General features: G+C 40.8%; 1 protein-coding gene across 2 annotated transcripts; it reads right to left on the bottom strand.

The window, feature by feature from the left end:
* Nucleotides 1–1,020: 1,020 nt before the first annotated feature.
* Nucleotides 1,021–23,836, bottom strand: carhsp1 (calcium regulated heat stable protein 1). Of its 2 annotated transcripts, none has more exons than XM_004071854.4 (5): nt 23,636–23,836; nt 7,769–7,881; nt 6,647–6,755; nt 2,536–2,658; nt 1,021–1,555 (listed from the first exon to the last, which is right to left on the bottom strand). In XM_004071854.4, exons 2-5 carry the CDS (start codon nt 7,848–7,850, stop codon nt 1,393–1,395), a joined length of 477 nt encoding a protein of 158 aa, XP_004071902.1. In that variant the 5' UTR covers nt 7,851–7,881; nt 23,636–23,836; the 3' UTR covers nt 1,021–1,392. The 2 variants fall into 2 exon arrangements, with proteins under 2 accessions (XP_004071902.1, XP_078807263.1); XM_078951137.1 differs by lacking the exon at nt 23,636–23,836 and adding an exon at nt 7,960–8,101.
* Nucleotides 23,837–24,754: the final 918 nt, after the last annotated feature.

The raw sequence follows: 24,754 nt of genomic DNA, 5'->3' as shown, positions 1-24,754 counted from the left end.
GAATAAAAAAGGGGAAATTGTTTAAATACTGTTAAATGCCCCCCCCCCCCCCTTTTTTTTAATTACCAAATTATTCAAGTGAATGCATCTCCACAATATGGATCTCCATAACGTATTCTACGGTTAGAGACCTGACAATGACAGGTGAATGTTCTTCCAGGTAAATCTTTTTAGTATTTCTTTGGTGTTTGATTAATTTTTAATCTCAACCATTTTGAAAACCTTTTAGGCATCAAGTTTGGTCTGAGGCTAATTTTCCTAATGAAAGAAGAACTTTTAACACGTTTTTCTTTTCTATTTTGTTCTATTGTGAATAAAATGCTGAATTGAGTGATTTCAAAGTCTTTGTTTTTTTGTTGTTGTTTACCTTTCTAACTAAATCAGAACTCATGAATAAATCCTGGATTGGAATACTTTAGAAGAAGTATGTTTTACAGGAAAAACAAGCAAACATGCAGAATTTTACTAATTTACTCTGCATTACAATGATCTGTAATGAATCAACGTGACCAGAAGAGGGCAGCATACCCACATTTTGATCTTTTCCTTTGGTTCTAAGTGACAATTTCAAAGCAAAATAAATAAAGGGAAATAAAAAAAAAAAGGAATCTGTTCAGAGGGAAGAAGATTTCTACCAGAGGAGGTCACTGCAGAGGAAATAGGACCTCCCGATGTTCCTGCAGATGCTTCATTTTTCTTTGTGGGGAACAGAAGGAAGTTCATACTTAGAAGGAAAATAAACTGAAGATTGAAAATAAAATGGAAATTAGTCAGTCCAAAAAAAACCTTCAGCTCTGATAATCATCTGTTCTGGTCTGGCTGGAGTCCAGAACTCAGGAACCATCAGCTGAGGAGACGCCAGAATCTCCATAAAGTGTTTTAAAGTTAATCATCTGAAGTTTGTGGAGATTGGTTTTTTTTTTTTTGGTACTTTGATTTTATGGATGCTAAATGAGTGAATCCTGTTGACCCGCAGAAGCTCCTTCAAAAGCGTCTAAAGTGAACGAGCGGAGCCACAGATTCAGCAGATGAAGTCTTTATTCCACTTTTAACAGCAAACATCGTTACAGCTTCTACAGAAAAACATGTCAGCAGTCTGTCAGGAAACAAAGATCCTCGCTGCAGGAAGAGCATCACTTCACAAAAAAAATTATTCCTGAAGCCAGGAAATCAGAAACGGTTAAATCTAGTTTAGTCTTTCAAACATGATCTTCAAACACCCCCCTCCCCACCCCCATCCCCATTTCAACACCAGCAGATATGAATGAGATGGAAAGGATTTGTGTTTTGTACTCCACATACGTCACTAGTTAGCTTTGTCCTCCACCCCCCCATGCCCCACTCTTCTCTCTCCTGCTCCCCACCCCCGTCCCATCTGGTTGAGCTCTCCGTTCAGCTGCTGATGATGTGCCCTCCCCAGGTCTCGTGCTTGGTTCCCGGTTTGAGGTGGGTGATGGCGACCTCCACCGCCTGCACCTTCTCGTGTTTGGGGGGGATGGCGCAGACCTTGTAGCTCACTTCGTCTCCTTCCACCGGCACATACTCTCCTTCAATGCTGGGGGGGTGCAGGAAAAATGGGAGGTAAGAAACGGGTCAAAGCCCACGGCGGGTGTCAAGAGGAGATCCGACAGTTTCCACCAATGAAGCTAACGTTAGCCAACATACAAATGTTAGCTAACGTTGTTTTTAAACGTGTTTGATTAAAAGTACGATTTTAATTAGAGAAAACCAACAAAATAAAAAAACTACACTGAGAAAAGTGCATTTATTTATTTTAAATTAAAAAAAAAAGCTCTAAAGAAAGGTAAGACAAAATGAAAAGCTCTTCCTGTAGTAAAGCACGGCAGTGGGAGTGTAATGCTATGGGAATAATAAGTAACTTTAGAGTACGAGAATTATGCACATAAAATCAAAAAGAAAGATTGTTTAAATGCTGTAAAAAAATGTGACTGACCCAGGGACTTACAGTTTGGAAAATGTCTGATAAAGATCACATTCATCTGAAAATGACCCAAAAACTCAAAAAAAAAAAGCATTCCTGAGGGTCCAGAGAGTCTACAAACAATGATAAATAAAATGCGTGTGGGTCTGAGACCTTTACAAAAACATAAATATTTATCATTCTAACTTTTAAGGTCAGCTCTTGTGAGCGTAGGCATGAACAGTAGAAATGATGACATTTGTCGTCTTGTTTAGATTCAGGAAAATGTTCTGACGCCTCGGGAAGAGCCTGACTGATAACCTGAACTCTTCCTGGAGCAGCACCTCCTCTGACCGATGGCATAAGACTCATGAACACGCAGAACACACGGAAAGAAGCCCGTCTGAGTTCTAGTGACGTCTTCTCTCAGAGTGGGCGAAGTCTGCAGCTCTAAGCCTGTGGGGGCAAACAAAGCCACAGAGCTGAAGGTCATCAGACCTCCTCCTCCTCCTCCTCTGTACTCCCACGCTGCCCTGGTGTCAAGGATGAAAGCCCGAGCAGCTCCACCGAGCAGCTCCACCGAGCAGCTCCACCGCCGACGCGCACACACTTACTCAGAGATGTGGACGAAGATGTCGCTGCCGCCATCCGACGGCGTGATGAAGCCGTGGCCTTTGGAGCGCGAGAAGCATTTACAGACCCCGGTGAAGACGGGACCCTCTGAAGCTCGGGCCGTCCTGTGGATGGATGGAAAACACAGGTGAGGACCTCATTGTCCTGCAGGTGGGGCCGATAGGGCTCAGGTGGGGCCGGTAGGGCTCAGGTGGGGCCGGTAGGGCTCAGGTGGGGCCGGTAGGGCTCAGGTGGGGCCGGTAGGGCTCAGGTGGGGCCGGTAGGGCTCAGGTGGGGCCGGTAGGGCTCAGGTGGGGCCGATAGGGCTCAAGGGGAGGAGAGTTTTTGAGCTTCAACAGGTCGTCTGAAATTGAGGTTTAATGAAGAGGATGGAGGAACATTCCCCTCTAGATGTTCAGACACTAACACATAATAACCGCTGCAGTCTTTCCCGGCTGTATAAGAGAACTGGACTGAGTGGCCCCCCCGCCCCCCCAGTGTTCCCCACAGGAAGTAGCCGCTGGCTCCAAAAAGCGTTGAGCCGTGTCCAAACTCCCACCCTAACCCATAACTACTAAAAAAACGATATAATGCGGGTCTCTGCAGAGCCCTGAATTTTAAAAGCAATGTGGACACCGTGTTCAATGCTGATTTTTTTTTTTACGGCGTATATGACATCATCGATTTTACAAAGTTAAAATCCAAATAATATGAGTGTTTTGCGATGATTATTTATGAGTCCACTGTCTTCTGAAGATAAAAACGTTGATGGTTTAATTAAAAAATACTTTTTTTTTGGTTAAAAAATAAAAGTTTGACGCAATGCATTGTGGTCCATATCCGCCGATCTAGTGAGCATCGATGCACACTGGTTTTTCACAGAGACTTCTGGGAGATTTCTGGAGCACTGGATTTTGGAGTTGTAGATTCGGACAGCAGTACAAAATGACGTGAGTGGTGAAGGAATTCGGATATAGCCAGTATCATCTATCGAGAAAGAAACAGCTGTTGCTGTCATTCTATTGGTCAGAGGAACCATCCTTCCTCTGATAACCTTTGTTAACACGCTCTGGATAATGATTTTCTTTAGTTCAAGTTATAAACTGAACAAACAGATGCCTCAAATAAAGCCCCATATTTCCCAGACTCTAAGGCTCACTTAAAAGCCTTAAGAAGTTTCAAAAAGATTTTGAGAGACAGGCGTTTAGTCGGGTGTTAATGAGAGTCCGATAACTTGGCTAACGTGTAGCGGTGTCAGACTATGTCACCAAGAACGTTGTGAGTTAGCGTGGTCCCAGTTTCAGTGGCATCAGTCGGGTTTTTTTTTAGAGAGAAAACGCCAACGTACCGCACCGTACGGTATGTGGGCTCACATTGAACACTGGAAACCTTTGCCAGATTTCGTGCAGCCCGCTTTCAGTGCTATAGGGGTGTGGACTTCCAACAAGCTCACTCCTGATTGGTGAGAGTGGTGGCCACAAAAATGCTGACGCAGACCAATCACTGTCTGGTTCCAACATGTCCGTATCCTGAAACGAATGGTGACTGAATTGACTTCATTTGGTTGGAGCTGGAAGTAAACCCTTTTCTATGGGGGACATCACACTCACTCAGTCCAGTTCTTTTATACAGTCAATGAATTGGAAAATATCTGCCGTTGCCTTGGAGATGAAATGGGATCTAAAGAAACCTCTGACTTTTCCTTTAACTAGCTTCTTTGCTTCTTCAGCACTTCTTAAATCTGAAATCAGCTGAGTGACAGCTTCAGGTCAGAGAGGAGCCAAAGTCTGCAAGAAGTCTGAGCCCTCGTGAACCGAATTCTGGTTCCAGCGTCAGAAACCGATGCAGGACAGAAGCTGAGTTCTGTAACTGAGAACCATTTCCATAGTTTTAGAGAAGTGGAGGTCATAAATGCATATTGAGGTTGATTTACAGCAGAGGGTCAAAGTCCAGGTGTTCAACATGTTTTCCAACCAAACTACCATTGAAGCTCCATGCTGGCTAAACACACCTGATGCAGGTAAATCAGCAGTGGATTAGGCAGGATTTGTAGAAAACCTGCAGGATGCCAGCCCTCATGCCTGAATTTTGACACCTCTGACTAAAGAGGACAGAAAAATACCGGAGATTGAGTTTTTGGGGCTTTTTCTGCCCTTTTCTCCACAATATTCTCACCGTCAGAACTCCAGCAGGAACAATCTTCAAACAACGTCATCAAAGCCAATTCTGGGCTAAACTCTGATGAGGCGTTTTCAGTTTTTACCCTCATCAGACCATGAATGAGTCGTTTTTGTTCACGATTAGGGCTCATGGTAAATGTTACACACCGTTCCCCTGGTTACCGTGGGACTTATGGCACGTTCTAAAAACAACCTGGATTACAGATGTCTTCAGGTGGTGAAACTCCTCACTACACACTTTTCTGTTGGCTCAAACTCTCAAGTTCAGACTCTCATAAGTCCAGTTTTAAAAACATGAAAACAAAGACTGACTGGAATGAAACTGTATGTGAATTTGTCAAAACAAACACATTCTGTACAGGAGACACGGCACACAGGAAACTGATCGACAAGCTCTACAGCCAATCAGGAGGCAGGACACAGAGCACTGTAAAAAAAAAGACGAAACAAAAAAAGGCGCACAAACTGCACTATAAAAAATGAGCTGGCTGCGAAAGGTGAACCGCAATTTAGCAAGAGAACACAATAAACTACCGCTTTTGTTTAGCCCAAAGTGTATGAAGTGATATTTATGCCACCGCAGTAAAAACAAAACTTTGAATATCAACTGAAAATATTAAATATTTGCTTGTTTTTGTTTTCCAAAACTAATTTAGCTTTTTTCAACACAACTGTTTCTCCCCATCTGTGATTTTGCGTTTCAGTTTAGGGTGACACATCTTTCATCAAACAGCTGCTGATTGGTGTAGATTCTAACCAATCAAAGCGCCAAATTGATCTAACATGGTGTCTGTAACAGAGCCAAACCGGCTCTTTTTATCCTCGATTTAGCCTCTTTGGCTGAGGAAAGATACGTTTTTAATTATTTTAAAAATAATTCATACTTTCTTTCTTTTTGGCTGAGGATCTCCCGAAACTGTAAAATAAACTGTTTAGTTTATCTGCTGACATTAAACCAACATGTGTGTGATCTGTGAATCCTCTGCAGCAAAATATCACTAAAAAAAAAGTTTGTTTTTCTTTAAGATCCGTTTGTTAAAAGTAGACTTCATGAATGTAGCAGAAGAAACATTTTTAACTTTTATGTTACTGTAATTTTTTTTTCCCCAGAGTAAATTTGCTTCAGCAGATGATCCTGTGTTAATAAAAAAACAAAAATATTTTAAAAAAACAATATTATTAATTTAAATAAAAAACAATGGCTCTGATCCAAATCTTTATCCGAATAATATGTAATTCCAGTTTGACAGAGTCTGAGCAGAAATAATTTTTTCTGCTGCAGACATTTTAAACACAAAGATGAATAAATACAAAACCCTGTTTGATTTTATTTCTGAGGTTCTGCTGCTCCTTCTGGGTTTTACCCGGAGAAAAACGCGCCAGATCGGTTGAAGACGGCAGAATCCCGGTTGAACAGAATAGAGACGAAGTCCAAAGTCCGTCTCTGCCTCCAAACACCGTCAATACGAGACAGAGACACCTGATTGGTTAGAATCTGGACCAATCAGCAGGCTGTTCGATGGCAGCTATGTCACGCTAAACGGAAACTTATGAACGCAAAATCCAAGATAGGGAGAAAGTGAGAAACTTAGGAAGTTTTGAAGTTTTTTTAGGAAGTTTTGTTTGAAATGTGGTGGCATGAATGTCACCTCATAAAAGCATCCCAACCCGACCATCAGGAGTGATGTGGGCTTCCGTTCATACTTCAACACATCAGCAGGTGAAGCTGGAACCGAACCATTGACTTGGGGTCAGAGGTTGACCGCTCTACCACCACCGGCCCAGTTGAAAAGAACATTCCTGACCCGACCCATCCTCACAGTTTCAATGAGTGTTATCAGATTTAACAGCTGGTTTAGCTTCGGAGTTGAAAGGTAAACATGGAAAGACCAGAACAAAAAGAACGCTGAACTCGTGTTTGTGTGTTACTTACGCAGAGTAGGTTCTGTTCCTGCGGGTGGGCAGGGGGCTGGGGATGAGGTAGCCTCTCATGGGGGAGGAGGAGCGTTCTCTCTGCCTGCCGGCCGGAGGCCTCAGGGACTCTGGAGCCAGAAAACACAGAGTTTCCTCCTGACAAACGTCACGCAGAAGAGAACGTGCTGTTCCAACAGTGACCATTTCCCATCATGCTCTGTGTGTCTTTGTTACTTTAACATCTAGCAGACCTTGAGGCCTCCAAGAGGGCTTCTGCTGAAGATCTCTTGTTTTCTAGGACAAGAGTTCTTTAGAAAAATCACTCCGAGTGGGCGGGGCTGTTGGCGCTGAGCAACCTCGCCCCTGCTTGTAATCATTCATCTGTTTACTCTCTCTCCTGCTAGCTTACAGCCCCTCAGCGGTGGGACAAAAACAGTGATCAATATCAGATCCGTCCAGCCGTACAGTTTAGATTCAGATTCCAGCTCAGACGATTAAAACAAAGACGTTCATGGATCTGTTTGTCTGACAGTAGATGATCAGAATGGAGCATCACAAATAGGCTTTTTTCATCTGCTCTTGATTCACAGTGATATGATACGCAGAAATGCAATTTTAAGTTGTCTTCCTATCTGTCCCCCATCATCAGAAAAACACAATTTTCAGCAGAGTGGCTCTAACTTTTAAGTGGAAGTCATGCAGTAACGTTATATTCTGCTGCTCACAGTGACATCAGCTCTCAGTGTCTGAACGTACGGGGGAATCAGGATTCTTTTTCTACTTTTTTTCATTCATAGTTTGACAAACTTTGACCTTTTTGACACACGTGTTCAGAAAAAGTCAAACAGCAGCATGGAGAAGCATCAGCGGTGGCTTAGCTGCTCAGACAGAGAAGCTTCATTCGTCCGTGATTAACACACATGTAGAGGTTGTTTCCTCCCGGAGTTTGTGTCTGACAGCTTTCAGGAGGACAGGATGTTGCACCAAATGATTGAGGGACAGAGTGAACTTCACTACAGTCAATGTTCTGTGGATGATTAACCTGAACGTCGTTTCAGAACTTCCTGTAAAGTCATGTAATCTAGAAAAACGGACTCGGCATTCGCAGGGTCGAGGAGGTAAATCTTTTTATATTTATTACCAGGAGATGTTGGGGATCTGGGAGAGGGCATCGGCGGGGTGGTGGGTCGGGGCTCCTGGATGGGCGCGGCCTCAGACGACATGCTCACTCGAAAACCTCAAAGCAGCAAACACCTGTGGAGAGGAGCACAAAGGAGCTGCACTTAGAAAAGTGTCTCCGCTTCACCACGTCTGTGTCACAACGGCCGTTACCGTGGCAACGGCGCTACGGGAACTGTCCGGTGTGACCTGATGACAAAAACGGGTGACAGAGGCTCGATTCAGAGCTGGGATCATTAGCGGCTTCTCCGTAGAGCAGCAGAGGGGAGGAGGAGAGGACTTTGTCCCGTCACTCCTGGATGAAGGAGGCGCTGGGATCAGTTTTGTGGTCTCATTCAGAGTCTTTCCAGCAGAACTGGAGCTTCTAGTTTCCCCACAACGGCAGATTTACCACATGTGCTTGTGATGACAAACATTCAAGACAGAGGAGCGTGAAAACAGTCGTCCAGTAGGTTTTGCTGACTGTTCTGCTATCAGTCGAGCAGAGAACGAACCAAATGTCTGAGCAGGAGGCAGAGACACGTTTCACTCACTTTTCACTTTGCAGTCATAATTACTAGAGCTGGGAACAAAGAAAATCCATCTGCACTTCATAGGTACAATATGGATTCAATAAATCAATGAATTTATTTTATTGTTAAAACATTTACTGGACTTTTTGTTAGACAAAAAAAAGCTACTTTTCTATCAAATCTAAAACAGTAACGGATTGCTTTTTTTCATTTATCTTAAATCCTTAGATTTGTGAAATCATTTGATCAACAGATGCTAATTTGAGCGTTAATCGCGTTTGGTGTGAACGGGGCATTTTTTTCTGAAGCGATGCACTTTCTCCCAAAGCGCAACTTATACGGTGCATAAATTGGGCTGAAAATGACTGAATATGTTTTAATGTCCACAAATTTACTCTCGTGTTTTGTTTTTGAATTGAGACTCTTACTTCTTGAAGACATCTTCTGTAAACCGTCTCAATGGTGCCAACCATGCATCGGGTCTCTGCTTTAGTTCTAGCATTTAGAATCAAATGTTAATACTCTTTATAGACATGGAGAGGAAACGTGACTGGAGCGGTGAAGGTTCTGCAGCAGAACCAGCCTTTGGGCGGCAGAACCAGCCTTTGTGCGGCAGAACCAGCCTTTGTGCGGCAGAACCAGCCTTTCTGCAGTTTCCTGAGGGAGTCAGGAAGCAAACGAAGAAACAGCAGCGATGCGGAAGTGTCTGACAGTAAATTTATCTGGAGCAAAGGTTGATAAGGCCTTTGTTTTTGTTTTGATAAATCTGCTGTCCTGTTTATGCAGGAAATGGATGATTGAGAACTTCTGCAGCAAAGAAACCAGCAGAAATCCTGCAGGAGACCTCTGCAGTCACACCGTAATTCAACCACAGACCTTTTCAGAAGAAGCAGAAGGGAAACAGTTGTAGCACAATTTAAGAGTTTAACTGTGTTATCATTTGCTAATGTTTAGCTCAGCTTCACATGCATTCACTGACACCGATAGCTGCTATTTGAATGAGCTGCATATAAAGCCCTCCCAGCCTCTCTGGACAACAGGCTGCTGTCTGAGCTGCCATTAGCATTCATTAGTAGGTCTATTTCAAGTCCACTTTTTTGCATCTCAGCAGCATCAACAGCCACGACAGACGTGTGAACCGGATCCAACACGACAACAAAACACCTCCGTGTCCAGAGATTAGCCGCAGAAACAGATCCTCATGCAGACACCAGTGCAGCATGTTGGGGCGAATGACGGTTAAACACAAGTTCAGGATTTCACTAAAAAGCTGCAAACTGCATATTCTCCACTCTGTTCTTGTAACTCCATCCAGCTCGTCTGATCACTGGAACATTCTAGTTCAAACCCTTATGCTTTGAGAAGAGAACTGCAGCCAACTGGATCAAAACAGTCTTGGCAGAACAATCCCATTTGATAGGAGTTCATTCGTGCTGCAGTATCTCAAAAACAGAGAACAGGACCAGCAACAAGTCCAAGAATATCCAAAGAGAGACGGTCAACGGCAGAAGGATAAGCCTCTCCTTTCATGTCTGGAAACCATGTCAGCCTGCAGGCTGAGAGCAAAGTCCTCACACTACTACATCTGCGGTCAAGAAGGATCCAACAAGACCAAGTCCTAACCAAGTTTCCCTCTGAAATGATGCGGATGTTCAGCATATTCATCTCCTTCACCCACTGTAGGCTTGGTAGCCGTTACAATGATAAAGTGTCGCACAGTGTTTCCAATAATTTGTTTTTGTGAAAAAAGATTTCAATGTAAAAAATAACAAGAATAAAGTACTAAGAGTTACTGTGGCATTTATTATTTCATAAGTGACAAAAACTGCATGGAGTCTCAGAGCTCACTGGAGTAAAACCACAAAAATGAGGAAAAGTTTCTGCAGAGGGCAAATATGGACTCTGAATCTACTCAAACTAGAAGGTTTGGCACCTCCAGCGTGTAGCAACAGTTCCATCCTCTAACAACAGCAGGCCTCTGTTGTTCTCCCACAGTGGTGTTAAGCCTCTGCTCAGTGGAATATTCCATGATGGTCGTCTCTGGTGTCTCGTCACCAAGAGACCCTGCTGACACATCACATAGCGATCCACCAGGACACCGTTCCTGCCCATGCTCCAACCATCTACAATTAATAGATGAAGTCCTCCTTCAACACAAACAAATATTTATAAACGCATGGCTTTTTCCTGTTGAAACACCGCAATAGATTCGTTATTGTTGCATATAAACTGATAAGACTCTGGTCTGTGCGACACCCACTTGATAACTGTCATCAGGAAGACGTGTGGCAGAAAAACACCAGCATTTCCACAGCAGCAAAGACAATGTTCAATGAGGACAAACTTTTTCAAACAAATTCTCCAGACATAAATAACAACTGTGTTGAAGGTTTTTCCCCCCAGAGATTTTAAAGAACCATTGTAGCCTGGAAGGTGAGACAAACCTGAGACGAGCTTTGAACTCTTGTTCAGACTTTCTGTGTTCACGATGTGGCCTGATAACCAAGCTAACCAAAACCCGTTGCCCCAGATTATCTCAGAACGTTTGTCCTCATAAAACTGAAGGCTAATTTACACTGGTCTCCATTGCATTGGGTTAACTCAAAATAAAAAAAATAGAATATTCATTTGATCAGAATGTTTGCATCTCCTCCGTCATGTCTGCGTCTGATGTTCGTCCCTCTGTAAAACACAAGCTTTACGCCGATTTGTTGCAAAAAGCTGGAAAAATGTGAAAATGTTTCACTGTGGTTTTAAAATAAAAACGTATTTTATTTTTCGTCTACGGTGACGCGCCTATGCATTAATACACATCAACACAAAACTAAGTGGCAACTAAATTGTTTGTTTTTTTTGGAGCCACAAGTAAACCAGTTTCTATGGGTGACATCACAGTCTCAGTCCAGTTCTCTTGTACAGTCAATGAGAAACACCAATGATGCAATAAAGTGGTTGAGTGACAGAATCTACACTCCGTGGGAAAAAATCTGCCTTCCAGCTCTACCAAGAATACATTTATACTATGAAATTGAAAATTAGAAATGTGCTTTCTTTTCCTCACCTTTATCTTTCCCTCACCTTACGGGAAGTTCTTTTTGAAAGATGTAAAGACATTTCAAATGACTTTAGCAGTGTTAACAACTAATGACAAGAGGTTTCTGGTCAAAGCACAAATCCGCACCAAAATGTCCCTTAAACACAGCAGGTGCTTGATTGCTTGCCATCCCATGATACACTAAAAATGTTTCTTTAGCCCTCGACTCCATATATAGTTGTGTTAAAAATAACCAAAGTTGGGTTATTTTTAACTACTGAGTTTTTAGTGTGAAGGATGACGAATCAGAGTGCTGAAAGTAAACTCAAAATAGAAAACATACTGAAAGAACAGAATGTTAAATACTCTAGCTGTAATGATTTGAATGAAACATCCCATAATGACATTTACCTTAACAGCTGAAATGACTCAAACAACGGATCCAAACCACAACTTTCTACTAACTCACTAAGCCTTAATAATCGGCGTTTAAACCAACAATGGAAGAAAAAAAAAGCATTTAGTTTACGTTTTATAGTTATACAAAATACAAAATTGATCTAGGCTAAATACAATGTCTGTCTTTAAAGGGCCTATAACATGCAAAATTAAACTTTTGATGTTTTAAGTGTATTAAAATGTTCATTCCTCACAAAAAAAACAACCCCAAAGAAGTATTTTGATCCATTCACGCATTTCTGAGTATTCCTCTAAAACGCTGCTCTCTGAGCAAAAACAAACAGCCCTGTCCCAGACAAAGGGAATACTTAAGATGAATAGCTTCAAAACATAGATTACGTCTATACAAATATGACTAAATCTGTGAAAACCATGTAAATTCAAAATCCCATTGAATCGAATCGAGTGGATTGAGCAAAACAAAAGCATTAACAGAATCGATCCAGCCCTAATATTTTTGATCAAAAAGGTTTTGTCTTGTAAAACTTTAATCTCAAATGTTTTTTGACATGATAGAAAAATGAACTCATTGAGTTGACATGTTAAAAAAACAAAACACAAACAGCAAAAGCTCTAGTTTTACTGACCACAAAAAAAAGTTAAAACAAAAAACACTTTAATTTTAAAGAAACTACAAAGACGATTGTGATGAGGCTGTGAGGCAGAAGAAAATATGAACTATGGATGCATACTGCTGACATGGTATGAAAGACCTCCACGCACCAACACAAAGCTAAACGTTGTCTGCTTCATGTGTTTAGGCAGCCAGTGCTCAAACATAAAGCATCACGCTCAAATCCAAGCTTTGTATGAGCTCTACAGTCAGTGTGGGTGGCAGAGTGAGCAGTTTGAATGGGGAGAGCAAAATGGGACAACAAAAGATGATCTTGATACTACAATTTGATGACTCACTCCTGTCTAATGTGCGTCAAAGCAGCTTTTTTTCCCCATCATTCAGAGCTGAAGGCACAAATGATTTGCATCTGTCACCTCCTGCTCTGCACAGGTTTACTTCAGTGTCGGGTCCTTAGCACGTACGCAATCATAGCAGTGGAAACAAAATCAACCATCATGAAGTCTCTCTCTCTTAAAACAGATATTTACATTTGACATTAATGTGTTTTCTAAAAAAGGTTATTCATTCATTTTTCCTCAACAAACACAGGATCATTGTCTTCTTTTGCTTTAACAATTTATCTAAAAGATAAAATAAAAATAAAAAGGGGGGGGAATTTTGTCACACACGCCTTTTGGAGTTCTATTTAGTAATACCTCTGTGTTTGAGTGTCTACATCATCATTTATTAGTATACCAGACACATTTCATGCATCACCCTTCCATTAGTGATCTCCGTTAGAAAAGCAGACCATGCTTTGCACTTAGCCTGAAAAGGCGGATGTCTGTCTGAGCCGCAGCGTCCAAGAATCACGTGACATTGAGAAATATGATTAAAGAAAAATTTGCAGCTCCATCTCTGGGAAGCACTAAAATACCTATATCCTACAAATAAAGACTGATAACATAAGGAGTAATCAATGAATTCAATTCAATTTTATTTTATTTGTATAGGCTAAATTCACAACAACAGTTGTCTCAATGGGCTTCGTACCGGTAAGGTAAAGTGAACATACAATGTTATCAGAAGTAATAAAGACTTCAGCCCTTCAGTAATTGTCTAACATGATCATTCTGTATAGTGATAGGCAACTTTCTTATTATTTATGTTGGTTTTATCAGAATGTGTTTTGTTCAACAACCCAAGCTGCGCAATACACGTCGCAGAAGACTGCAAAAAACGGTGATAAATGGTTACCTTAATGTGCTAAAAAACAATCTTATGGTTGCTTGAAATATTTCATGATTCAAATAAATCCATTTATGCCTTTGACCAGTCGGATGGAGCTCTTCCTGTTGTTAACATGAAAAAACAACTACCAGGGGAAAATTTCAAATAATTTTGTTGAAAATTATTACTGACTACTTACTTAACTTTTATTACATCTTTTAGAAAAAACATCTGAAACTTCCAGCTTTTTCTGCCACAGTTATCACAAAAATGCATGTGAGATTGCAGAGGGACCGTACATCATTACAGAATATAGCATTGTTCGGGTGAATACTCGATTCTGATTGGCTGCTGGGTCTGCGTTAAAAAGTGATAGACAGTAAACCCTTGTTTTTCGCGGGGGTTACGTTCCAAAAAGAACCCGTGATAGGCAAAATCCGTGAAGTAGAAACCTCTATTTTTTTTTCAATTATTATATAATTAAATACTCTATTATACATTGAAAAGAAAGAACAAACCATTTTACAGACTCAAGCATTTGTTTCACAAATCAAAGTACTTTAGAAACGTTTTTTTTTCAACAAATAACTCTGTACTGTACTGTCAAATAATAATTTTAATCATCAATGTGAACAGAAGGCTTCAAATCGCGGAGATTAGCCCCGCCCACCGCGATCCGAGTAATTGGATTAAACGGGAGAAAATATAAAATGATTATGAAAAAAATACAAAGTACAGTCGGACAAATAGTGACTCGGGTGTATTTCACTGCTCTAGCCGCTGCATCCTGACTCCGCTCTGCAGTGTTTTCTTCTTGAAGCCCGCGGTGCAGCTGTGTTTGTTCGGGAGAAGAACATAGTGATAGGCAGTTGTTGCTCTTTTTTCTATGGGTTTTAGAGAAACTTGAAATTGCAAGAGAATTTGCACGTACGTGCTGTAAATTTGGCAAGCTGTTTTACCTACGTGTACATATTAAACTGCAGCGTTATTGACGCACAGGTAGAGAAGAAGCGGAGTGACTTTTTAGCCAATCAGAATGCAGAACACAATGCACGATGCAAATCCGCGAAGTAGCGAAACCGTGAAAAGTAAACCGCGTTGTAGCAAGGGATCACTGTACCACAGGATAACTGCACAGTGGAAAAGAAGTTCCGGTCACCTAGCTTAAATGTTTTGTATCACTGCGCCGGCTTCTTTAAAACAACCTTTTGCTTCATCATTTGGACAAAAACAAGCGGTAAGGGATTGAACTTTCTCTCTGAACTGATGCTTTATTCAACCCATCGGAAAGATCAGCATATATATATGTCGTTTTTTATCGCCGAATCTTGACTCCAGCGGTGGTGCAACGCAACGCGGACTATTTGTTACGTGATGCGGCGCAACGTGACAAATAGTTCCCTTGTTGTGAGAAAAGCGATCCAAATTGGAAAAAAAAACAAGAATTAAGGACTAAAAACTGGACGGGACGGGACCGGACGGTTCAGGCTTCCACAGCGTGCATTAAAAAGTGATAATGGACACTTCGTCTGCCATTAACTATGAATTTCTCCCTTTTTCAATTTTTGGATGCTGGTGTGCCGCAGGATTTTTGTCAAGGATAGAGTGTTTACCTTGGCTCAAAAAAGGTTGAAAAACACCAAGTTGGATGACACTAAAGATACGACTATGACATTCACGAATGCCTTTTATGTCATTTCATTTTCTTACAAAAAAATGAAAAAAGATTTTTCCTGTAGGGATTTTTTTTAGCAGTGATTTGCAGCTGCGCTAAAGAAAACAAAAGTAACTTATTTGTGCTAAATAAAGGGTTAAAGCATTATAGTGAGTGAAAACAGCAAATATAAAGAGCATGTTTTGAATGAATAAGCTCTCAAAATATTTTGATGAAAAATCATAGAAGTTACTTAGAAAATAAAATTAAGTAAGTAAATAAATAATAAATTAAATTGGTCTTATGCTTTAAATATGACACCAGAGGTTTTTTTGAGTAAAATAATGTAATAATTTGGCTGGTAAAAAAACATGTGTGGCCTGTAGATTTCATCGGTCTCTTTTGAAAGTATTTCAGTAATGACCATAACAGATAACTGGAATAATATAGCATCTTTTGACTCATGCAAATGTGAACTTTCAATCAATTCTACGACAATAGGATCCATCTCCATCTGCGGCACAGAACACCATATATAACCCTGTAACTGCTCTGAATACCTGACTAATAGAGCAATCCCTGACCAACCAAATGCAAACACTGAAACCTGATCGTCTGGGTTTTCTCTTAAGTAAGCCTGACAAAGAAACAGCTTCAATAGTCCTTCAAAACATCAGAGGTGTTAGGAAGATAGCCTCTCCTTTCCATATGGTAACAGTAAAAAAAATGTTTAAAGCTCCACTAATTGGAAAAGGAAATCCCATCTCTAACACAATTTTAACAGGCAGGTAAAAAAGCAAGCTACTGGACAGTCATTACGAAAGAGATCACTCTTTGGGATTGGAAAAGTACAATGGCAGGTTCTTGACGAATCTCAAACACAGGAAGACCCAAGAAGACATTGTTCAGTACCTCTATCTGCTGAAGTTACGATTAAACAATGTTGCTCACTTTCACTAGTGTCCAATTATTCTGACATGCACATATGCTTTGTGCCTAATTTGAAACACATTTTGTTAAGTTTGACCAGAATCTGGAAAGTGTGAACACCACCAAAGTCAAAAGTCTCAATCCCAATTTGGGTTCAGCTCTACAGGAAGAGTAGGTGTCTACCAGGCACCCAGGGACAGGACACTTAAACCTGTTTTGATCCCAATAGAAAGAATCCAGCAAGTTGATTTCAATTTAATTTGGAGTTGGACCATGGAAGTAAGAGGATTCGAGCGCAACATCTACGCAGGACGATTGACTGCTATCACAGAGACAATGGTGAGCCCAAGGTGGGGAGTGAGAGGGCCAACTCTTAAAAAGAATTGCTTACCCCAGAAACCATTTAGGGGAAATCCAGTGTTTTGAATGTTATGACAAGTTTACACAATCTGTGTCTTTGTTTTTAAATCAAAACATTTAAAAAAAAGTAAAAAAAAAAAATTCCTAAATGATGATACATCAGAACTTCACCTATGGAGGAAGTGGGTGCAAAAATGCATTTAGTCTGTCCAAAAGCCAACAAAGAACTAGTTCTGCTATGAACCGAGTTCACAACTTCACTTCAGAATGTAGAGCCAAAACCATGGTAGACCAACAGTTTAAGATGTTTAAACTAGAGATCCAAAGATTCACTTTCCCCACAATTCAGTCCAAACCTAGATTTTAGGTTTGGTTTGATATCTGAATTGTGTTTTACAAAAACAACAAAAACAAAAATATCAGGAAGAATTTGAGCCTGAAAAGTAGCTGTAGAAAATTATGTACACGAAAGCTTTAAACATGGAAGCCCAAAACGTGTGCTAACAAAAGACTCTTCATCTGAAGTCGGCACGGGTTGCTGAGGGCGGTGTGAAGGTGGCTTCAAATTTAGCACGATAATTTGACAGTTTCAACTAGGGTTGGGCGATGTCCCCTAATTTGGCCGTTGACGATGTTTGCTGTCAACCATCGGGATGGACGATGACATCGTCGGGGGGGGGGGGGGGGGGGGGGGTATTTTTACATTTTTCGTTCTTATATAACTGCTATTCGTTATTTTGCTTTTTTCATTTTATTTCCCAACTAATGGTTAATCCGCGATGATCCAGTATAAACTGAGGGAAGTGACTTTAACAGAAAAAGTAACAAGCAAAATAGAAAAGAAGTGGTCCGCTCCCGCACTTAACTAGTGAAGTGGACCGGCGGAGGGCGGATTTACAGCTTTATGTTTGATGGGAAGGGGGGGGGGGGGGGGTACATGAGCGGTATGTGTGGGAGATTTAAGACTGCGATCCGTCCCGCAGCTCTAGGGGTACAAGCAACCGAACTCAGAACCGGGTCTAAACGTGTGTCTGAGCACAGTTCGGATCGTCAGCACACACAGCGGTTTGAGCTTCAAAAGCAGAAATGTCGCTCAGTCCTTAGAAAACATTCAATCAATCACGTGGATTTGTGTTTCCAGTCGTGTCCCGACTAAATAAAGGCTGATGTTATTCACAGGATGCAGCGCCACCCAAAGCTAATGTTGTTAGCCCGTGTTAGCATACTGCTAATCCTGGCTACGTTCAGAAAAAGCACTGACCACACGGATTAAAATTCAAATGATGAGCGAACAGGTGTTTCATAATAACCGTAACATTATTAAAAGCACGTTTAGAAGATCGTCTCGTATTTTACCGAGCTGACATGTCAATGTATATAGCTGCTCGCCGCTGTTATCGTTTTGTATTGAATTGTTACCTTCAATAAAGTTTGGAAAAAAAGCCGCTCGGCGGAAGTTGTATCCTCTTCCGGTTTTCAAACTGCGCATGTGCGAATACTGCGCGTGTGCGAATGATTTATTCCAACCGAAATTGTGACCTTAGTGAACGTTTTTATATTCTGAAAACATTTTTCTGGGCCCATGTACACGGTTGGATTCTAATCCGACCATTGATCCCATCAAGATATTTTGTACATGTAACCGCGGCTTATGGTGTCGACGCGCAACGTGGCGGGGGCGTGGCATCACGATGGTGGTCTCTCCATCGGGATGTCAGTCACCCATCACGATGGACGATGATATCGTCCATCGGCACAACCCTAGTTTCAACACAAACACACTGGTAAGCAGTAGAGATAGTAGAAATCTCCATTGAATAAACGGATCACGACACTTTATAGCAGCGAAAGACGCTTCCAACAGTTCGGTGAAGTTAGTAAAACATTTACAGATTCGGTCTTAAAGGGCTCAAAAATTATTTAAGTAAACATTTTACACCGACAACAAATTTTTCTTACTTTTTGCTATACAAAAAATAGCAACATTAAAAGAAACAAAGTACAGATTTCTTTTTCTAATGCTAAGGTTTCCAAACTTTCTCATGTGGCTTTTCAGCACCTACTTTTACTAGTTAATAGTTTAACTTTTTAAAAATTGATTGGGCTTTGACATGCAATATCAACTTTTTGAGCTTGTAGGTGTATTTTAATGTAATTATAATGTTAATTTCTTTTCTATTTTCTAATAGTTTGATCCATTTAGTTATTTTTGAGCATTCCTCTAAAAACCTCCTCTCTGAACACCAGCCCCTCCCAATCCATGAAAACAAGCCTGTTATCATATTCATACTTTGGTAAATGGGGAAAAGCCCCTTCAATTAAGAGTCTGAGCTGCCAGCCCCGCCCCCAGGCTAACACACACACACACACACACTTTTTCCGCTGGGCTAGCAGTGTCTAAAATTCTTTCATTTTATATGCACAGAATCTATTTTTGCAAATCTTTAGATGTTTGTTTTCATGACGCAGACACGCTACCGCTAGGTTGACGTCATGAAATAGGCGGCACCCTAGTTTAGGAGCAAAAGCCGGCGTATGGGGTAAAATAACTGTCAACAAAAAGAGTGTTTATGAAAAACAAAATTTAGCACGATATAATAATTTGTCTCACACTTAAAAAAAATGAATACATCATTTAGTTTTGAGTTTGACATGTCTGTTTGACATGATTTGTTTTTGCTCTGAAGCTCTTGCTTAGCTTGAATATGAAATTTCCTGTTAAAAAACTGTGAAAAAATATGTCAGGGGGGGTCATAGGCATATTCATCGAGTCCCGGAACATCGAATCAACTAAGTGAGCATGCTCTCTGTGCCTCATCAATTCATTTTAAAACAGAATTTACCTTTTTAGAATGTAATTGATACCTGGAAGGTAAATGATCTTCATACCATAGCTCCACTGAATGAAAACAAAACTGATAAACACAAAAAAAAAATACACCAGACCCAGAGGTGGTGGGAAAATGATCAAACAAAATTTAAAAAAAAAAACCTGAGCAGGCAGTGGCAGCCTACCATTTTATTCCTTGGACAGGTGGGGCTTGCTCCACCCCCTGGACCTGTCCAAGTGTACGCCCAACAGTAGCCGGGACAGGCTCCGGCAGCACCTTGACCCCGAAAAGGATACAGCGGGTAAAGAAAATAGATGGAAAATAACAAAATCGGAAAGCTAACTAGGAGCTAAAGTAGGCTAACTGGTAGGGGTGTAAGAAAAAAAATCGATTCGGCAATATATCGCAATACTTCATTTGGCAATACTTGTATCGATTCAAAATGCTGCCATGACGATATTTATTTAATTATTTCTGAGCGTCCGCCAGTGTCTGACTCTTGTTGTCCACTTCACCCTCCGACCGCTAGTTGGCAGCAGAGAACACGGAGCCTCTTCGAGCAGCTCTACACCACAAAACAACAGGAAGACTGCAGCGAGATGCAGCTTGTTCTGTTGTTATAAGGCATGAAATACTTCGTTTTTAGTTGGTATGGATACCAAACAGAAAGTCTGTGCCATGTTGCTGCCAGTAAGATATAAAAACGTGGATTGCTGTGTTTTTTAGCGGCTCAGATAAAAACGAAAAGCAGTGCAGCTGCGCAGCGGCTAATGCACTTAGCATCGGCTAATGCTGTCGGCAAAGCGGGCCAAAGTTCTGCAGAACCTCCCCGCAATAGATTCTAGTTCAGAGACCTGATGAATCAGAGGGATGTGTACAACGCTCTGAAAAAAGGCCGACATCGTGGTGATCGATGTTATAGGTTTGCTAGTATGAGAAAGCCTGGCTGCAACGGTGCAGAGCAGAGTGATATGTTAACAAAACAAAGCATCTTTGTTACATAAAGCGTCTCCTTCATTCCGTCATCATGCTGCCTCATCATCACACTTTATTGTTTCTGGAAAGAATCAGTGCCCCCACCCTTTATTTTTGAAGCACCATTCAGGCTCCTGAACCGTTTAAAAGCACATGAGAAGCTACATTAAGCAATATAAAAAAAATACCCAGCATTTTAATTCCCCAATAGAAACTTATTAGTTAAGGCACATTCATTCTTTGTTTTTTCTTATACTGAAAAATATTTTGTTGTGGAAATCTTTCTATATTTTTAGTTACCAAAATAAAAGCACTATGAATTTGCCTTGGTAAAAGCAACTTATATATGAGATACAGTTGCAGTGCTTAATATTTTGATCATTAAATAAACTGAATTTGAAAATTTTAGTACAATGGAAGACATATTGAAATTCAGGTAGAGTTTTTTCAAAGTCATATTTTAAAAAAAAAAGAAAGAAAATATGTTTCGGCATAGTATATTGGGATACGTATCGCGGGGCGCATATCGGGATACGTATCGTATCGCCAGACTCTTGCCAATACACACCTCTACTAACTGGTAGCCGACCCACCCAAATTGCCAACTTGCGATGCATGAACAAATAGCAATACAATTATTTCCATTTTACTGCAACAGCTTAAATGAGAGTCAACATAACTTGAATTATACTGGAAATGACCCTCATCTATAAAGGAAGCGAGAATCTAACATAAAAGGGTCCATCCGATTGGTCAATGTGGAAGGGTCCATGTGATCAAATGCACAAAGGGATTTATTTGATTTGTTACAATACTTCAATAGGCCAAATAATCGTTTTAGCACATATAAGTTAACCATTTATCACAATTTTCACCATCTTTCGTATTGCATAGCGTGATATCGCAATAATAGCAAATTTGCGATTTATTGTGCGGGCCTAGTATAAAATATTCATTTGTTGGTACCCCATACCAGTGCCTCTGAGAGCGAGTTGTCTTACTTCCTGGTAAGAAAATTAGCTGTGAAATTAACCAATATTTCATTTTAAAAATGGTTCTTTAGTGTGGCAAACGTAATATATTATCTGGATTTATACCATGGTTCGGGTGAATACTCTGTTCCGATTGGCTGCTTAAAATGTGATATACCACAGTGATAACCGCACGGTGAAGGAGAAACTCATTGTCTGTATTGATCTACAGCCCCTCCACAATCTCACACGCATTTTTGAGATAATTATTGCAGAAAAAGCTGGAAACTGCAGCTGTTTTTTCTAAAAGATGCAATAAAAGTTAAGTTAGAAGATTTAAAAATAGTTTGATGTGTGTTCGTTGGTTTCAAGACGTTTAACAACAGATCTCCTTGTGCGCTGTCACTCTCACATACCAATGCATCATGGGAGATGTAGTGCATAAAACGGCCGGAGATCGCTTTTCGGAGCTTCATCGTTTTGTTCACTTGTTCCACGGTCTGATACCGGATTCTGTGGAGAGCTACACCGCTAAAGAAGAGCTTTAGCTGGTATTTTTGTTGGAACTGAGCGACTTTACGAGCTAAATCGGGACAAGGAAGTGAAGACTTTAACCACTTCTGATTGGTCAGACTGATGACATGTGATTAAGCCCCCCAAGAATGATTGGTGGAGACAGTTAAAGGGACAGGACTTTTCCAAAATACAGCCGAAGGTGCAGCTGAATCGCGGTACCGTCATTCTTATCAAAATGTCTTTAATAAAATAAAATAAACGCAAAGAAAAAGTATTTTACGATCTTTTATATTCCTAACTCCTCAGTGTTTTATCAGGGCCTGTTTGGATGAACACAGAGCTGAAATCCTGGAGATGGGAAATGTTTTTAGATCAGTTAATGAGGGTAATTTCTCACGGCACACTTGACCGTCTCCCACAGCACACTAGTGTGCCGCGGCACACTGATTGAAAAACACTGCTTTATTCAACCCATCAAGACAATGAGCATATATATGTTGCCGAATCTTGACTGCAGCGGTGGTGCGGCGCGACACGGACTATTTGCTACGTGGTGTGGCACGAAAAAAATAGTCTGCTTTTTTTTAGAAAAGCTATCCATATCGGGGAAAAAACAAGAATTAAGGACTAAAAACTGGTTAATATTTATTGCTTTTCTAAGTGACCATGGTATAAGCGAGTTAATGGCCTTCGAAGTGTGCATTATTACTTTTTAACGCACTTCGCGGAAGCAACTGTCCTCCGCTTCGCGTCGGATGGTTCAGGCTTCCACGGCGTGCGTTAAAAAGTGCTAATGCACACTTCGAAGGCCATTAACCCTTACATAGTTTACTATGAAAGCTTAAGAAAAGCACATAATAGCTACTTCACAGAAATCGTCTGTTTATTTCTTAAATGATAAAATAAAAATAGGAACCAGCCTGGATTGATTTATTACTACATAATTTTAAAATATTTTTAAAAAGTATCGGAACAGGACGCTGTAATGACTCAAAATCGGATCCGGACATCCCCAGTTAACACTAATATTTTAGTTGTTTATATTAAATGTTTGCTTTCTACAAATTTATGAAAATGGTGATCATTAAGTAACTTAACTTGGTTGATGCTCTAATCACTTTCTGGAGGCAGTGTGACTTCTGTTTGACACAATCACAGACAAGCGAGTTCAGACAAGCTCGGGCAGGCGTTTATGGGATGCAGGACCGCTGAAGCCGGATAAACAATCAGTTTACTGTTTATCTGATGGCTGATCGAAGACGGGAGGGAGGGGGGCCCTCCGTTCCTAAGCCAACCACATGGCGGCAGGTCACCGCCCTCTCAAGAAGCCTGTCACTTGTTCTGGGCGGTAAAACGAGCGGCCCACCTCCCCAACCACCAAACTGCCTCGTTTTTTTGTCGTTTAGCCCACTCGGGTCTAAACGTGGCCCCCCAGCCTTGCTGATTGACCCCCCTCAAGCTTCAGGGAAGTGATCAAGCGCGGAGTTGCTGAGTCAATATTAGCAGTCTGATAAAAGCTTCATGACGTTTTTTTCTTTTCAAAAGCCTCTCCTGATGTCCTCTGCCTTGGTATTTCTGCCCCCACCCCCACCTTTTATAACAAATTAGTGCCACTCAACCCCCAAAGTGGATAAATGAGTGAACTCCATCATAGGAAATGGGGGGAAAAAGATTTAAATGCGGATTTTCCCGCCGTCCGTCGACTTCTTATCGCAACACCGAAAACCAAGAAAGTAAAAGTTTAAAGCTAGCTCGGTTAGCCGAACCCCCCACAGCCCCCCGTATGGGGAGCATCACTCACCCTGATTCCTTCAACTTTTGTGGCTCCTCGAATCCCACTTCCACTCAGGAAAAAGGAAGACCGCCTGCTTTGTTAGAGAGGTGAAAGTTTTCCCTTCACTGCGCGAAGCGTCACCGAGCTGACGGTCATTCTCCAGGAGCCGTAAATCGCTGCTCCTTTGATGGCCCCTCCAGTTTTTTTCAGTAGGGGCGTGGCTAATCTGCGGCTACGTCATCAGGTGCCGTAAAGACTCTAGAAGACTCCACATTTACCGTAAACACCATCGTGAGAGCACGCGGGCTGGAGGAATCCACTGAAACTTCATAAAATACAACAAGCAGAACTTTAACGCAACAAAAAAATAACAAGACAAATTTGATTGACTCTTTTATGTCGTTGTAAAACGTATTTACAAGCATTTATTTACAGTAAACACATTAAAAAGACAATAATGAAAACAATTTGGAAAAAGTGGTTTATGGCCTTTTGTTCATTACATGCAGTTTAATACAAGAACTATGAGTTGACTGCACAATTATTGACAACTACATTTCTTTAATGATAAGAAAAGAGTTAAAGTGTGCCGTTCTCTTTTGTTACAAGTGACCAGTTATTTCAAATGCATTATTTCAATGTATAACATTTGCATCCCTGGACAGACTGACTAGCTATGATGATCCAATTACTCCCTCTTCTGGTCACAATCAAGTACTATTCTTGTTGCTGCTTTAAATAAGTTTGATAATAAAAAAAATGTAATATGTGACCAATAAAGTGATGTAAGTGTACTAGATGTGTGTGTGTGTAGGTAAAAGGGTGAAACAAGAAAACAGGAAATTCTGATGCACCACTCAGGTCTGATTTTGGCTCAAGTATCATAATATTGTGTGATGCAAATCCAAATCTTTTACTTTCGTCTAGTGCTACACTCTGATTTATAATAAGAGTCTAAGTGGCGGTTTAATTACACCCCTCAACTGGGAATCGGGTCTGAACAAAAATTTAATTTCTCCTGACTATTTTTACTTAGAAATATGTCTTTCATCATAGGAAGATTCATGATTCAGAGCATTAAATTGCTAAATTTCAAATCATAATACTACCACCACTTGTTGAGTTTAATAATTACTTAAAAATTAA

The sequence above is a fragment of the Oryzias latipes genome, chromosome 8, assembly GCF_053564925.1.
Source record: "Oryzias latipes strain Hd-rR chromosome 8, Olatipes_Hd-rR_3.1".
NCBI lineage: Eukaryota > Metazoa > Chordata > Actinopteri > Beloniformes > Adrianichthyidae > Oryzias > Oryzias latipes.
The sequence above is the reverse complement of the archived record's forward strand: the minus strand, read 5'-3'. Positions and strand labels throughout refer to the sequence as shown.